Source organism: Palaemon carinicauda, chromosome 6, assembly GCF_036898095.1.
Source record: "Palaemon carinicauda isolate YSFRI2023 chromosome 6, ASM3689809v2, whole genome shotgun sequence".
In the NCBI taxonomy this organism is placed as follows: Eukaryota; Metazoa; Arthropoda; class Malacostraca; order Decapoda; family Palaemonidae; genus Palaemon; species Palaemon carinicauda.
Window position 1 is genome coordinate 14,310,467 of NC_090730.1, and position 17,383 is coordinate 14,327,849.

A 17,383-nucleotide genomic window follows, 5' to 3' on the forward strand; every position below is an offset into this window, starting at 1 on the left:
GTTCTCCTTTCTCCTGTCGAACCTTTTGAGGAGTTATCTGAAGAAGAAAAGACTAAATCTTTTCACCTTTCAGTGGACTTAAAGAAACTCATGAAAGTATTCAATAATGAGTTCCCAGAGTCTTTTGTTCCCGTTGCTCCACGTTCGCCTCCATCGGAATTCACGCTTGGGAAACCAAAGAAGTCGTCTCCGTTTACTAGAATGGTGCTGTCTCGTTTGTCGAAAAGAGCTCTTAAGTTGATGGGAGACTGGATGGGATCCAAAAAGGACCAAGGGAAAGCAGCATTTGCGTTTCCCCCAACTAGATTAGCATCTAGGTCCAGTATATGGCACGATACGTGAGAAGTTCTCGGCTTGGGAGTTCCTGCCTCTGCCCAGGGAGATTTCTTAAGCTTAGTAGACTCTCCCCATAGATCGGCCATGAGGAAGACCAAGGTTCTCTGGTCTACTTCAGAGTTGGACCATCTGCTCAAAGACCAAGAGGCTAGAGACTTATTGCTCCACAGTGCCAGATCCCGAAGCAGCACACACGGACGCGTTCCTGTTAGATTGGTCAAATCTAGACGTGTACGTTTTTCTGCCTTTCAAGATCCTTAAGGTGCTACAAAAGTTTGTGTCAAGTGAAGGGACCAGAATGACCCTAGTAGCCCCCTTCTGGCCCTCAAGGGAATGGTTCACAGAGGTACTGGAATGGATGGTGGACACTTCCAGAAGCCTTCCATTGAGAGTAGACTTACTCAAACAACCCCACTTGTAAAGGCACCATCAAAGTCTCCAAAATCTTCAGCTAACTGCCTTCAGACTATCGAAAGATTCACAAGAGCTAGAGGTTTTTCAAAGGAGGCAGCTAGAGCGATTGCAAGAGCAAGGAGGTCTTTGACCATCAGAGTCTATCATTCCAAGTGGGAAGTTTTCAGGGAATGGTGCAGAGTCAACTCCGTTTCCTCTTCCAGTACCTCTGTAACTCAGATTGCTAACTTCCTTTTATTCCTGAGAAAGAAGCGCAATTTTTCTTCATTCACTATCAAGGGATACAGGAGCATGTTGGCAACTGTATTCAGAGAGAGATTTGGATCTATCAAATAATAAAGACTTACAAAAACTTCTTAAGTCTTTTGAGACATTGAAGCAACGTCACCAGGATTCACCAGCTTGGAATCTGGATATAGTCCTGAAGTTCCTTATGAGTAACAGATTTGAACCCTTGCACTCTACATCTCTGAAGGACCTCATGATGAAAACCCTTTTCTTAGTTAGTCTGGCAACAGCCAAGACATTTAGTGAAGTCCATGCATTCAGTAAAAACGTGGGTTTTGAGTATAAAAAAGCTATCTGCTCATTACAGTTGGGTTTTCTTGCCAAGAATGAACGCCCTTCTCAACCTTGGCCTAAGGCTTTTGAGATTCCGAATCTTTCGGATGTGATTGGCGATGAGTTAGAGAGAGTCCTATGTCCAGTAAGGACCCTTAAGTTCTACTTAGACAGAACGAAGGAGTTTAGAGGCAAGTAGGAAGCCCTGTGGTGCTGAGTCAAGAAACCCTCCTTGCAGATGTCTTAAGAATGCCCTGTCGTTCTTTATCAGACTTTTAATTAAAGAGGCTCATACATATTGTAGTGAGACAGATTTTAGACTTAAAGGTAAAGACTCATGAAGTGAGAGCTGTAGCAACCTCGGTGGACATCAAACAAAATCGTTCGTTGCAAAGCATTATGGACACAACCTTTTGGAGGGGCAAATCTGTGTTCGCTTCACACTATTTGAAAAGTGTCCAAACTCTATATGAGGACCGGTACACTCTGGGACCGTTCGTAGCAGTGAGTACAGTAGTGGGGGAAGGATCCACCACTACATTCCCATAATCCTAATACCTTTTCTTCTCTTGGAACTTTTAATTTGTTTTTTATGGTTGTCTTGTGGAGATTGCGACAGTCTTCCGCATCATTGATTGGTCAGGTGGTCAATTTGGTTCCTTGAGAGCGCCCAGAACTGGGTATTAGAGGAGTCTCTGTCACAGAGAGGTGTGGTCACTGGTTTGACAGCTCCTAGGGATCTTCAACCCCCTGAGAGGACCTCTGGATCTCATAAGGAAAGCGGACATAATGGCAGAGTATCATTGAAGTCAGCTTCCTTATGAGGTACGAACCCTTAAGCTTGTTTTGTATTTAAACTCTTAAGCAGAATTCCATCTATATTGGCTGCCTGTAACCCTCCACCAAAGGTGTTAATCAGCTATATATATAACTACCAGGTAAGCCTTATGTTTAGAAATGTTATTTTCATTATAAAATAAATTTTTGAACATACTTACCTGGTAGTTATATATAATTAAATTAACACCCTCCTCACCTTTAGAGACTAGAGGCATGGAAGATATGAGGGAACAGGGGATGGTTCTGAGGTACCTCGCTAGGGTGCGCAGGTGGTACACCTGGCTATCCAATCGGCGATTGGCGCGAGTTTTGAATTTTCTGCCGTGACGTCAGAGACATAAGCTATACTGTATATATAACTAGCAGGTAAGTATGTTCAAAAATTTATTTTATAATGAAAATAACTTTTTTTTTTTTATATAGTAGCTGTTCATTTAAGCCATTCATTTTTAGGTGGCTTATTTTGATTTGATGAATATTGTTTGTTTTATGCACTTGATGGCAAATTTAGACATTAATTTTCTATAGAAGTGCAGTACAGCACTTCAAGATTTTAGAATAATGTTGTTGGTACTAAGAGACTTTCAAAGTTTCGATTCTTATTACTGGAAAAACAAAAGATTTGTTAGTCCAAGAGAATCTATAATACAGTTTAGTCTCCTTCCCCTGTGCCTAAATGTTTTTACTTGCATTTATAGTTTTCTGTAGATGTCTTATAGATAATACAGTTTCTCTTTGTTTACTACTTATAATACATTGCTTCTATTAGGTGCCCCCTTGTGACAGTCAAGGAGGAGATAAAACCACATACCTGTAAAGGGAACCTCTAGAGGTCGGACTTAATTCTTTATAGAAGACTCAAACAGTTGATTTTCTCCTTGGGAATGAATTTGAATTGGATAAATTTGTTGCAAGCCCTAAAGATAACTTAATTTCACTAAATCCTTCCGATCAGCTTTAATACGTTTCTAAACTGTTGGCCTCTCGACTATACTGAAGTGAAAATATAGCAGTTTTTGCCCTACTGTATCTAAACCCAAGTCTAACATCATTCCTACTGTTAGGCATTACTGTACAGGGTACTGTTTTTTTAAGTGTCCGTGCTATGGTCATACTTACAGTTTCTGGGGTTGTGGGTTTTTTGCCCTTTTTGGGTGTTTAAGTTATTTGTCTATCTTCAGTTACAGTATTGGATAATCGCAGGTACTGTATGTGTTCGCAGCTTTTAGGGATACCGTGTTATAGGTTATTATTGGTCTGCTTTGGTTCTCGTGGCATCTGCGCCATGGTATACAATGCTCCATCCTTAATTGCTGTAAGGAATATAAAAACATAAATGAACTGGAGGTTTTTAATGTCTAGAATGTTACTGGTAACTCATCAGAAATTTTAAAAGAAAGGGTTTTTGAAAATCACAGCCCTAACCATCTTGAGGCCTTCAAGGGCTTTTGATGAGCTACTTAACTGTAGTAAAGTACAATAGTGAAATTCCTTTTCCTGTGAAAGTGATGCAAGTGGTTATGATGTATGCCTCTTTTCCTATGATTGGTGTTGACCTACCAAATGAAGGGATGGAGATGCTCCAAACAGAGAATAAAAACTTCAACATCATGTCGGTTTACTAACCCCCACTTATACCATTTAAATGGCCTCCAAATCAAAACAAGTGAAATAGGGCATCTTTAGTGATTGGAGATTTCAACAGTCACAACAGCATATGGGGTATAGCTAGAATAACACTAATGGAGAGGCTGTAGAGGAATGGGCTCTAAATAACAACCTAACCATTCTTCATAATGCCAAAGATAAACATTCTTTATTGAGCACAAGATGGAAGGGAGGATGTTACCCTGACCAAATGTCATCTTGTCACTACCCAAACTATGAAATAGCAGTCTATGATCTATTTCTAAAATCTTAACACAGACCTATTGATGTTAACCCTTTTACCCCCAGGCTATTTGGAAATTTCCAACCCTTAACCCCCAAGGGTTATTTTTTTTCAAGAACATTTTGCAGTATATTTTTTTTAAATTGCTCTAACAGCCTTAATTTTTGTCATAGAGAGGTCAGGTTGGTCTCATTCTCTTGGAAAATTCCTGAAGTTTCTCAAAAAATTATTAAAAATATGCAAAAAAAAATTTATATAGCATTTTTTTTGCAAGGACGTACCGGTACGTCCATGGGGGTAAAGGGATGAGTTTTATGAAACGTACCAGTACGTCTTTTGGGGGTAAAAGGGTTAACATTCAACCAGTTATTAGAGCTCTGAGTTTTAACCTATACAAAGTTTATACTTCTGGAAAGCAAGAGGGAATGTTTTCATATCAGTGCTGGATGACAAGATAAATAACATTAAACCAGAACCAAACAACTGTGAACTTTTCAAGAAGCGTATATGGACAGTGTTAAGACATATTCCGAGAGGAAGTAGAAATAATTTGCAATGATTATACACAGGCGTTCAATTTAGATTTGTTTGCTGAAGACACCATCGAACTAGGAGAGTTTTGATGGCTTCTGTAGCCAACTAGAAAAGGCAGAGATGGTAAGAACTAATAACCAGCACAGACATGACTCAGAATAAGAAGCAGCATGGAAAACAAGCGGTAAACTGAATTCGGACAAGAATAGCTGCGGTGACAACTAACACAGTAGCAAAACAACTCTTACTTAATGGGGAGCCATATAACAATTAATGCGTACATCTCAAAAGAATTAAGGATGAAATAAAATGTGCCTTGCAAGAAAAGGCCTTTACCTGGAAAAGCTACTGGGCTGTCGGCATTACATTTGAGATGATACTGCACTTTGGCGGCAGATCTAAATCATGGGCACTGGCACTTCTTAACTTTACATGAATATTCTAGATCCCCAAACTATGAAAAAGAGCAAAAGTTGTCCTTACTAAAACCTGGCAAAGACCCAATGATCCCCAAGACCTATCGGGGCAATATCTCTCCTCGACATCTTGTGCAATGCAAACTTTACAAACAAATGATGATGATCTGCATAGCTCCCACAGCCAAAGAAAAATTATCACCAGACCAGGCTGGCTTCAGGGCAGGAAGATCCTGCTGCTCTCAGGTACTTAGCCTCACTCAGTATATTGAGGATGAATTTGAGTTTGAAAATCACAGGGTCAGTATTTGTTTGACCTAACAGCAGCCAATGACACTGTGAACCCTAAGTAATTTCTCTAGAAACTAACCAATGTTATTCGCAACTCGAGCATTGCCAAAATCAATCAAGCATGTCACATAGATACAGGTGTCTTAAGACCAACACCCCTTCTAGTACTTTATAGATTGGTAGGTATTGCACCACCGAACAGCTCATTCAAAGGCCCAAAAATATAAACGAGAATGATGAAAAGACTGGCTCTATGAACACCAGGTGGTTAGACATAAATTGAAATCCTGTAAGAGCTTCATAACCACTACTTGCTTTGACCCCATTGGAGTAGGTAACTTACTGCCTAGAACGCTGGAGAGAAACAGAGCACTGCCCACCTGACGAGGCTATCCAGAGCCCATGCGCGTCGCTTCCCCGTGGAACAAACCTCTGTAGAAAGGATTAGGTTACTCTTAATCGAACAAGAACTAGAGTTTGAAGGACTGGAGACGATCTTCATTAGTGGGGTCCCGCCCCTTCTGCTGAGCTCCTATGTCGTCATCCCATCGAGACAATGGACCACATACTTCTTGGGTGTGAACAGGGGCAATCCATACAGATATGGACCCTTACAAATGTAATCAGGCTGTTATGCAGTGGATATGTCCCCTATCTTCCTTACTTGAACGTTTGACCTTTCTCCCCTTAGGAGAGCAAAAAGCAGTGCATGGGCTAATTTTCCTAGAACGGAAAGAACTACCTGAACTCAACCCCAGGGAAGGGGTTTGTTATTATGCAATGTAGCCACTCCCCTACCTCTAGCGCTAGATCGAGCCATTGTTCCTCTTCCGCCTCGGACGTTCCCGATAAACTCTGTTGACTCCATTGTCAAGGTTGATTAATTTTGTGTTTAGAAGCCCTGAAAATAGGGATCTGATGTAAAACGCAGGCATGGGGACACATCTTTTTTAGGCCTGGAATCTCCTATCATGGAAGACTTTCAGGATCAGTCAGGCAGCAGCATAACCTTTAACCTTTAGTTGAATGCAATTGCTTAGGGCCTGATGAATTGCAAGAGCCCATGCTTGGCCACAAGGGCTAGTCAGTCTACAGCAACAACAGGATGCAGTCATATACCTTGCCTCAACCCTAAACTTGACAGTCCCAAACAGTCTGGAAGTAGGACCTCTGTCTTAAACCATGTTATCAGTGCAACATTGGATCCAGAAGGAACTCAAGGGGGAGAAGTGCACTCAAACACCTTCCAAATGGTTACCCAAGCCTTGCAATCAAGCTTTTGCAGTTAACTCTTCCAGTCAAAAAGTCAATAGCAGCCTGTTGACTGACTTGACTTCCCATTCAAGAGGAGGACAGTGCTGTAAGTACCATAGTCTATCATCAGGAAGAGGATTTCTCCCTCTTAGTGAACCTGAAGGATTCTTACATCTGGATACCAATTCTATGTTATGTTGTGAACTCATCACCTTTTATGCTTTGATTTTCAGTTCAGACTCCCTTTTGTCCTAAGGGTTCATGCTCCTTTATTGTGCCGCCTATATCAAGACTTACATCTTGGATTTTCTCGACAAAGGGCTCGTCTTGTCTTCCTCCTTGGGACAATGTTCCAAGTTCCTTTTATTACAATATGAGAATTGTGTTCTTGGTAGCACAGCTGTATAGCTGGACAAAAATAGAGGACCGGAGTATGCTGACAATGCTTTGAATATTCGTATTGGCAAACGGGGGTAGGTAAAACAGTTGCTCCCACATGGCTAAGAACTTTCATTTGGATGTTAAAACTCTTCTGAACATTCTTGGCACCTGGAAACCCGTTCTGCATGTCTACCACACTGGCAATTGCTTCAGGATTATGAGAAGAATCGATGGTAAGCAGCCATTGATTTCCCTACCTTGTGGTTTCAGTAGAATAGGCAACACTGGACAATCGGGCTTAGTACGGACTGACTTTATTCTCTATGGGAGTTCCATTGAACCCCACCTCCAGAGATTGCCTTACACGGAAGAATCCAGGGAGGAGGGGACACACTGGATACATGATCACCTCAGGGAAATGCTTCTCAGAACAATGCCACCTACTTTTCAACCTACCAGTAATGCTTGCAATGTGACTACAGTACTTTACAAATAGGGTTGATAAAGTATTCAGTACGTTGAGAGAAGACACTCTTCCATTCTTGACTTTCGTTAATAAATGGTTTTGTTTCACAGACCCTTATCAAAAACACACTCTTGAGAAGTTGTCCAGGTAGGGCTGTATGCAAGAGTCATCTGAGCAGGAGGATTATGCAAGCAAACATTCAGTCAACAGTACTGTAACTCCTTGTAGGAGCCTTACATCAGTGCGGGGCGAAAGGCTCCGTACTTCACGTTTTCACCGTCGCCCGGCCAGCTTGTCCTTCAGTTGGACAGGAACTTTCAGTTTCTGCTACCTAGTCCCAGTCTGCCTTACGACTTCCATAGGGATTCTACATGCTTCCTCCTTTCTGCCCATCTTCCCATTTTGCCAATCACTCATAGTCGGCTGACGGCACAGATGTTCGGCATGAACCTGATCGCTCCCAAGTATGTTATCCGGATAAGCGATTTCTTTGTTAAGGAAGCTCCTCATTCTTAGAGGTGAAGGATATCGCTCAGCTCTTGAACCCAAGTTTTCTACTAGGTCTTAGGTCTAGGCCCTTTACAAAAATCAGCAAGACCATCTGATCTCCTGGGGAGCTGAAGTTGTAGAAAAAGTTTCATGAGTTCGCAAACCTTTACAGTAATTTATTAGCTGCTTATGTTACTTTTGCTGGTTTGATGAAATGATTTTCAGGACAAGGAACACTTCCCAAAGTAGTTTTTTTTTTTCACTAAGCCCTTATATGAAAATAACCACATGTGATTTTTAAGTATATATTGTAAAGGAATAATGAGTCACATCTTGACTCAGAGTTGCTTTTGTAAGATAGGAAGGTAAAGCTGGGGTACTTTTCATCTCGGTTATATGGGACCAAAGAGAACTGGTAAAAAGTGATAGGCAAAAAATAGTAGTTTGGGGTAGTGTTACTGCAAAGAACTGTTTATTACTGTCCAAAAGTACTGCCAAAGGCACACTACAATTACCACCCTCGTAAGCTCTCATGACCCATTATAAGTACTGTATACAAACTTTTATTCGTCAGCTATTTTCATTTTATTTTTCCATCAATGATGTATTGTTTCTATTCTTGGATTACTGTTGTTGTAGTCCATTTCTTTGATATAATTCATCTGGTAACAAAAACACAGATAATTTCTTAATCAAATTAAACTTCTGGATGTTGATGTTCTCAGGTTTTTAATAGTTACTATCCAGTGTTGTAATAATTTCCCGAACCAAATCAGTTCCACCCTTATTGTGAGTGAGTTTATTCATTTGGAAGAAAGAAGTGTTAATGAAAAGTTTATATACTCCCTCAAGGGGTAGGGAGAATTCTATTTAAGTACAGTCTAGTGATTATTTCTTACTTTATTCATGCATATTTTAGTTTTAGAAATATTTTCATTCATTACTCAGTGCTGTATGCTTTAAGAAAACAGTATTTTAGGAAGAGTGTTTTTGCCATGTAAACAATAAAAAGAATGCTTTGGATTCATAGTGAAAGATCTAGTTTAATTTAGACTTATTTTGCAGGTTTGGAAGTAATTGGAATAAATCTCGCTAAAAGGCTGGAGTTCCTGTATAAGATAATTGTGGAAATTCAGTTGAGATATCCAATTTATCTTGATCCCTTTCATAGTCCTTAATTTATAGAGAATGGATGATATTGATTCGTCTGTACCTTCTATTATCTTTGTATTAATTCAATTTAATAATTTGCCCCTGAGTAAGGAAAGAAAAGAATAATGCAAAGTCATTTCAAATTTAACCCAGTTGAGGGAAGAGGAGACTTGAATGCATTTCTTGATGATTACTACTAGTCATCTAAATGTATTAATTAAATTTGAATATGCTCTTCTTCCCTAGTTTAGTTAATGGGTTTAAAATGTTTTAGGAGATGCTATATAGAATTTTTCTTAAGAGATTCATACATGTTTTGCAGTAAAACTTATTTAACACTGTTGAAGTTTGTGTGGATGACTAAGCGTTAAAGTAATGTCCTAAATTATTTTCTTATGTTTTCCAGTGTCCCAGGGTGGCTACCATAACCCAGCCGACATGCCAATGCAGAATCCCAAAGAACAGATTGCCATGTGGCAACAGAACACCTATATGAGTGATTCAGGTATTCACTCAGGTGCCACCACAAATGCCCCATCTCTTACCGGTAAAGAGGAAGACATGGATGCAGAATGGATGGAAGGACAAGCGCAGCAAGGTTTCAATCAAGCCGCGTTTACATCAGAACAGGTAGATTTTTAATCAATTTTTTAGATTTTATAAGTAGTTGCTGATGTTAGGGCTGTCATTCATTTCAAAGTAATGATGAAGATGATTAAATTGCAGTAAATAAATCTTTGATGGGCACAGTCAAAAGAAAGATTTGCTGTTGAGTGTGATAAACTTGAGATCGTAATGCTGCTTCGACATAAGCTTTTGTAGTAAGGTATATCACTTAGAAGTTTATTTACTGTATTTTGTTAATTATTGCCATGGCACTTAATATTAGTAATTCCACACAGGTGTTCTGGTATATAAAATTGTGATTTATATGCTAATTTCTTTGAAAATATGAATTGCAGGTGGACGATATGAATCAACAGCTGAACCAGACAAGATCTCAGCGAGTTCGTGCTGCCATGTTCCCTGAAACTCTAGATGAAGGGATGGAAATCCCCTCCACTCAATTTGATCCCCAGCAACCGACAGCTGTGCAAAGACTGGCAGAGCCCTCACAGATGCTGAAGCATGCTGTGGTTAATTTAATTAATTATCAGGTAGGTTTGCTATTCCCCTACTTTTTCCCACAAGAATATATCCTGCATATGGTATAGCATTCCATAATTGCATTGAATGTTGACATTACAGGAGATATTACTGTATATGTTCAATGTAACCTTTAAGTTATGTTCACGTCAAGAATAGTTTTGTAAAGAAGCAAAAAAGGAATATCATCCATATATTCAAAACTCTTAAATTATAAACTAAGTACTCTATATTCTTTTAAAATGTATATCAGTTTTTTTACAGTTTAGGAAATCAAAGAATTATACTTAATTATTTTATATGCAACACCTTTATTGTTCGTGTTGATTTTACTTGAAGCTGTATTGATGTTCACTCCATAAAAAAAAATGTCCCATTTTCTCTGCAAGTGCCTCTTCCCTGAGAACCATTTCGCCATATGGCGTTTGATGGCAACTAACTAGTTTGATACTACATATATCCTCCGGCTTTCCATTTTCTCATCAACTCTGGTCTAAGTGATTCTTTTTTTTAGCCTGGGATTGAAATTGTTTGTTGTTCATTATGAACAAATAGCAATGTGATTCAAATCATACCCAGCTTGGGGTAACGTAGCCGGCAGCTGCAGTGTTGTATTTTTGTGTGGGGGGGAAAATTGTCCACTGGTACAGTATTCCATCTTCTCAAAGTTTCAGCTTTCAACTGACCTCTTTGATCACAACATAAAGTAAATTTTGTATAGTAAATTTTTTTACTATTTTGCATTTAGTTAAGGGTACAGTAAATTCAGAGAAGACTAAAAACTCCTTTTTACATAGCCTTACCCGTACTCCTGAAAACTAGACGCCTTACATCTTTGTGGCCTACTTTAGGACAACATCCGTGGTCAAATGTCTTGTCTAGTGGGGCTCTTGTTTTCTTATAGACGTAGAAACTCGCTACGCCACCATGGAGCTGGAGCTACTCGCAGTCACCTGTGCTGCAGCCAAGTGCTACCTACATTTGTCTGGACATGCATTTCACATTAATGACTGCCCATTGTCCCCTGATACTGATTCTCAACCACAACACTGGACGATATTGAGAATTCGCACCTACAAAATATAATTAAAAATTTCATTCTACATTTTCGCTGCACTCAGGTATGTGGGAAACAGCCCCTCTGATCTCCAACCAGTTGCTTCACATCTAAAGATGAAGTAGACTGACCACATTGACTCAAATGTCAGGCTCATTGTTGCTAGCACCACGCTTCCATCGATGACCAGGCAACAGGATTTGTCGTGGGGGATAAGATTACAGGAAATCTGCACAGTTGCATCTCAGGATCAAGCCTACAATCTTGTCCATTACTTCTCAAATGGCTTTACCACTAACCACTATGACCTCCATGCGTTTGCCCTCACATATTGGAAGTTGATGTAGCATTTATGTGGATGGAGACTTAATGAGCTCCTAACTGCAGCTCTCCGTAGGTGAACCGTGGCTTGCCTCCACGACATTTACCTAGGAGTCGAAGCTACTTTGACAACCAAGACAGACAGTATTTGTTCATGTATTAACACACAAAAAATACATTAGAAAGCTGTGAGGCCTGCTAACAGCTTCTCCTCTGTCAGCAACAAGAACCTTACATGTGTGACGAACACCCATCCCTACCCTTTGAACGTGTGTCAACTGAGTCGTCCACGTAGCTGGGAAGTCCTTCATTGCTATTGCTGTACTAATAGATTTTCAGACTCTCTCTTGCCCCGTGGTGATCCCGTGGACGAGACAACCGCAGCCAGAGTAACAAGAATTTTCTCTCCTCGCCTAGGTTGGTGTGCCCCATTTTAAAGCGTCAAGCAATTTACCAACTGCTGGGGCATTCACCATATCATTACTTCTCTCATTCCCTTAGTCTAATAGACATGCAGAAGCTGGCCTGAAAGCTGTCGGATACATAATCGCTAAAACCGGCAACATAGATTGTGAAGCCTTTTGGTAGAGGACTGCTAGAGCTTCAGAACTCAGCGACCCCTTCTCGATTCTCTCTTTAGCAGTTTCTCTATGACCATCTTTTCCACACCTGTGTTCCAGCACAACCCCTGCCATTCACAGCTGAGGGGCAGACTAAACAGGATTAGGACTGTCATATGGTCCCCCACACCTACAAGATCACGAGCCTCTATAATTCACGTACCCTCCCTCTAACCAAGCTCACCATTGACCAACAAGTCTGGATACAGGACACTATGATGGGAGAAGGTTGGCATCTTAATGGGTCCGGCATTTGTAGACGATGTAAGGTGCTCCTTCCAAGTGGTGGTGAAGGTTTGCAAAACCAAAGACATTTATGCCCAGTGCATAATGAGTGATGGCACCTATGCCAAACCCTGTTTCCCATTGTTTTTGGCCAGGAAAGGGAGCCATCCTTTAACCCCCTAATGTCACTCTTCGTTCATCTTGGTTGAGTAGTCTATGTTCCCCTTAAAACAGTGCTATGAGCTTAAAGGAGACGCATGTATGTACAGTAGATATAAAATGCATTGTATGGTACATACATTATGTGCAGCTCACTTGCACTCTTGTGAATTAAGTTATTGCTTTACAGAGTTGTTACATTTGTCGCTGTGTATCCTTTATCAATGGTTTACTTATTGTATGAACACAAGTATCTTCATTATGGATTGTGGCAACTTGTAATTGTATGGGAAAACACCACCATTAGTTTCTGCCGTGTACGATGCATAACCCAGTCATTGTAAAGTGGTAGCTTAGGTGTGACAATCAGCGGACATATCTCGCTTTCAGGTTTGTCTGTGTCTTTAATATATGGGAGTACAGTATTTAGAACCTTCGACTTTTAATTCATCACCCATAGTTCTTTTACGTAAATGGACGTAGTATGTGGTAAGGTTGCACACTGCAGATCACACACAGAAGGCAGTCTGCCTAAATGCCATTGCAACTACAGTAGTAGACCTTTTACTTATTATAAAATATTTTCGTTTATCTGACTGGGAGGCGACTCCAACCAGTTCCGTTTCCTGGTCAAGGAGACTTCTGGCCTCCAACCATCCCTTGTTCAAGAAACAAATGCCTTTCCCAAGATATTTATCCAATTCAACAAAGGCACATTTTTTAGTGCATAGAGATTGGCAAGCTGCTGGCTGATTTAAAATGGTTATTTGGATTGGGGCAAATTGAGAGGTTTTTCAGTCAGAAATTAGTTGGGAAATTTGATGAAATTCTGGTTTTTTGTTAGACAAAATTATCTATGAAGGCTATAGAGGTTTAGGTCATACTGGGAAAGCTAGCCTTGTCAAATATCTGGGTGTAAATGTATTCTCTTCAGGGTTGAATGTAGGTCTATTAAGAATTTTTACTTTTAAAAACCTATAACTGTCAGAATGGCTTAGAGTAATTCTACTTTCTAAAAAGTTCTCGTTTTAAGGTTTTCAAGTTTTTCTTTTAGATCTCGCAAATATAACTTCAATTTATCAATAAAAAACTTGATAGACTGCTGATAGTTTTCCTGTAATGGGAGTTTGAGGGTGGGAAGAGGATTCTATCTCTTTACCTTATCGCAGAATTATTTATTCATATAGATCATAGATTATATGTTGCACATATCTTTTTGAAAAGCAAAGGTAGTGATACATCAGAAAGCTATAAAGTGATAGGATGACAATACTGATATATTGAGAGTAAAATTTCCTATTGGTTTATGAATTTAGATTCGTATGTCATCTTTCCTGAAATACAATTTTGTCTCTAGATAAAGGTTTAGTGAAAAGGTCACACAGCAAATTAGATTAAAATCAGAGAAAGGAAGTAAAGGTTTATATTTAGAAAGTGGTAGTTCAGTTATTTTTGTGTGAAAAAGAAATTAAATGTCAATGTCAATGATTTACATACAGTATTTGGTTTTCACAAGGGTCTATCTGAAAGGTAGCCACTTTTATTAAAAATTTAACCAGGTTTAGGGCTTGGGGTAACAGTGAGAGATGTGATGTAAATATGATTTAGTTGGGTAAATTTAGTTTTAATTTATTTCTTTATTGGTCTCAGTAAGTGTTCAAGGTTTTGGTTTTTATAGAGGACTAGTTTTAAAAGGTGGATAGTGGATTCAAGTTTGCAATCCGACTGATAAGGGTGGTTACCTTTTAAATGATTTTTGGGTGGTTGATACACTTTTTTAACCTAGATTGTTACTTTCCCATCTCTTTATTACACTATCCCATCTCAATTGGGGTGTGAATCAGCAATATTATTATCAGGGAAGTTTTATAAAAATAGGGAGAATTTTAATGATAAAATTAATTTTTATACTCTCCTGATGTTCATATAAGTCTCCCTCATCCTCCACTGTTCAGTGATGTCTAAAGACTAATGATCGGCTTTTCGATTTCAAGAACTGAAAAGTAGAAGAAATATGTCGTATAGGAACGAGTTAGTTGCCATCAACCGTCAGGTGGTGCAATGGTCCCTAGAGGAGAAGGTATTTTGCAAGCAGAGAAAATTGGATGAATCAGATGAATATTTCGTATTATTAATTATAATGTGATTTTGTGCAGGATGATGCAGATTTAGCAACACGTGCCATCCCTGAGCTCATAAAGTTACTGAACGATGAGGATCAAGTTGTAGTGTCTCAGGCAGCGATGATGGTTCACCGACTCAGCAAAAAGGAAGCATCAAGACATGCAATCATGAACTCCCAGCCCATGGTGGCTGCTCTTGTCCGTGCCCTGAGCAACTCCAATGACCTGGAAACCACTCGAGTCACAGTTGGCGCACTTCACAACTTGTCCCACCACCGACAAGGTCTCCTAGCCATCTTCAAGTCAGGTGGCATTCCAGCTCTAGTCAAGCTTTTGAGGTATGATATAGAAAAGGTTTAGTTGGTACCGGGGCCAGTTGGACTGGCATCCTCTTGGCTTCCAGGTCCTATGCAATCAGTAACTGTGATTGTAATTAACTAAAAGTAATAATTGAAGAAAATATAGAGGAAGAGAGTTCTAAGTCGGGAAAAGATTACATTTTAAATAGATTTTGCATAGTACAGTATTGTAGCAAGTGATCTTGTATACTGTGTTTACCTTGAAATATTACAAAGTGTCCGTAGAACAGATATTTTATGAATGAAATGGTACTTTTTCTTGTATTAAAACTTTTTACCCATTCATGAGAATGAAATTCTATTATGGTATCTCAATCGATTTTAGTTTCATGTAAGTTGTGAAGATTTGTAAAAGACACTCTTGGCAAATGACAAGTCTCCTAGAACACCATGATGGATTTATTTTATATAAATTTCAGTGTGGAAGTTCTAGAAAAAAAAAGATTGAGTGTGATATGACAATACAATAACAGGACATGGAGGAAATGCTGTCAGTTTTGTTACATACAAGATAGGATTACTGTAGGTCTTTGTAGTGAGTAAACTCTTAAGTATCATGTAAAAAGGGTTAAGGTTTTACTGTACCATCTCATATTTATGGAGTTTTAGGAGGAGTTTGAAAAGTACCCAGACAAAATATTAGATGGTAATTTTATAGGCAGAGCTATAAGATAGACTCAATAGGTGGTTGATATTACTGTACAGTAATTGTTCCTTTAACAACCTCAATATATTAACACATACCCACGAACAGTGTCTTGGCCACTTGCAATAGAAAAATAGATAACATTTTAAAATTCTTCTAATGATCTTAATATTTGAGCTAATAGCTTTAATTTTGGGTTTGTTATTTGCTTAAAAGATTATATTTTATGAGGTAGAAAACTATGAAAATTATGAATTTTTGAGTGAAAACTGTGATCTCTAAAAAATAAGTTCTTTTGTATCTCTATTTTAGATCGCATATCCTATGGTTCAAATAAGGCTCGTAACACAAGCGAAGGCCTGTTTTATATACTAAGGCATACTCTTTTATTTTCAATGAACATTTAGAAAATTTTTGTTTACAACATAGGTCGTATAGGTGATCATGACTTTGACAATGTCAGGGACATCTAATGGTTGCCAAAGTTGAATAACACAAGATCTAAAGAAACTACAATCTATCAAGAATTTTAGTTAATTCTTCGTGCTCATCAAAAAGGCTTCCTGAGTCTATTGCTGTATATCATAATATTAGAAATGTTTATAAGGGAGTTTAGTTGAGGAAGCTTCTACGAGTTGGGTTATACGGAAGATTTAGAGTTGGCAGCAGTAGTTAAGGAAAGCTGGGTAAAGGTTTAGAAGGGGGTTGATGGGAATAAAGAGAAGAATCCATGTAAGAAAAATTGAATTTATTATAGCTAGCAAAGAAAAAAAGGGAAGATGCACTTTAATGGAAATGATTGTGCGATTGTTTTGAAAATTATGCTATGAACTTGAATGGTGTCTTGTGAGGAGCTTAGGATATCAAAGCACTGAAGTTGTGTGCAGAGTTAAGGAGAGGATCTGGTAGGATTTTTTCTCATCTCAAGTTTGTGGGAGTGGTGAACTGTATTACTGTAAATAGGTTATGATGGTCAAATTTTGTATGCAATAATCCTTTGCAAAATTAGACTAATGCCTCTCCTGTAATGATGTTTAATGCAAATTGCCTCCCAGGTTCCTCCATAGGTATTGGCCATCGTTCACTCCTAGAACTTTGATGCATCCATGTAATGGCTTGTCTGGTAGTCCTGTCATGCTCTTGCCAAAGATCTTGCTCTATCTTAGATAATATGAGTCCTTGAACTTTCATAAATGTACTGAACATCTGTAATCTTTTATGCAAGACTATAGTTTTTGTAATCAAAGTTTTTTCATGGATTATGGTACAGTATAAAAACACTGTACCTGAAGAAACAATAAGAATGTATTTCATGAGAGTTTATTTCAGTCTAACTCATTTGCAAAATAGTTATGCTGTTAAAAGGGCTAGGTATGATAGATAAATGAAATGTGTGTAATAATGCACTATAAAGAAACTAGATATGTTTTCTTGATTTATGTGGTAACTTTTCTGTATTCAGGCCATGTTCCTTCATGATTATTCTTTGAATTTTTCTTGCTTGCCTTTATAAATAATTGGTTTGCCACTAAAAGCAATTTGTATTGAGTATGAATAATCAACTTGTCCAAAGAATTCTAGATTTGTTCATAAAGGTTGAATGTTGTTATTGTAGAAGTTTAAAAAAAAAAAGAAAAAAAAAAGGTATAGGATGCTACCAAATATGTAATTAAATTACAACCGTTTAAATTGAGAAGGGAAT

The 17,383-nt window shown here is 38.6% G+C and overlaps 1 protein-coding gene across 1 annotated transcript in view; it reads left to right on the forward strand.

Annotated features, from left to right (window-relative positions):
* The window catches only part of arm (armadillo), a 48,636-nt gene that overhangs the window by 23,017 nt on the left and 8,236 nt on the right, over positions 1 to 17,383 (forward strand). Inside the window, exons 3-5 of the mRNA XM_068374986.1 lie at positions 9,432 to 9,655; positions 9,988 to 10,182; positions 14,710 to 15,014. Of these exons, the coding sequence (XP_068231087.1) occupies positions 9,432 to 9,655; positions 9,988 to 10,182; positions 14,710 to 15,014 (724 nt within the window). The remainder of the gene's footprint in view (positions 1 to 9,431; positions 9,656 to 9,987; positions 10,183 to 14,709; positions 15,015 to 17,383) is intronic.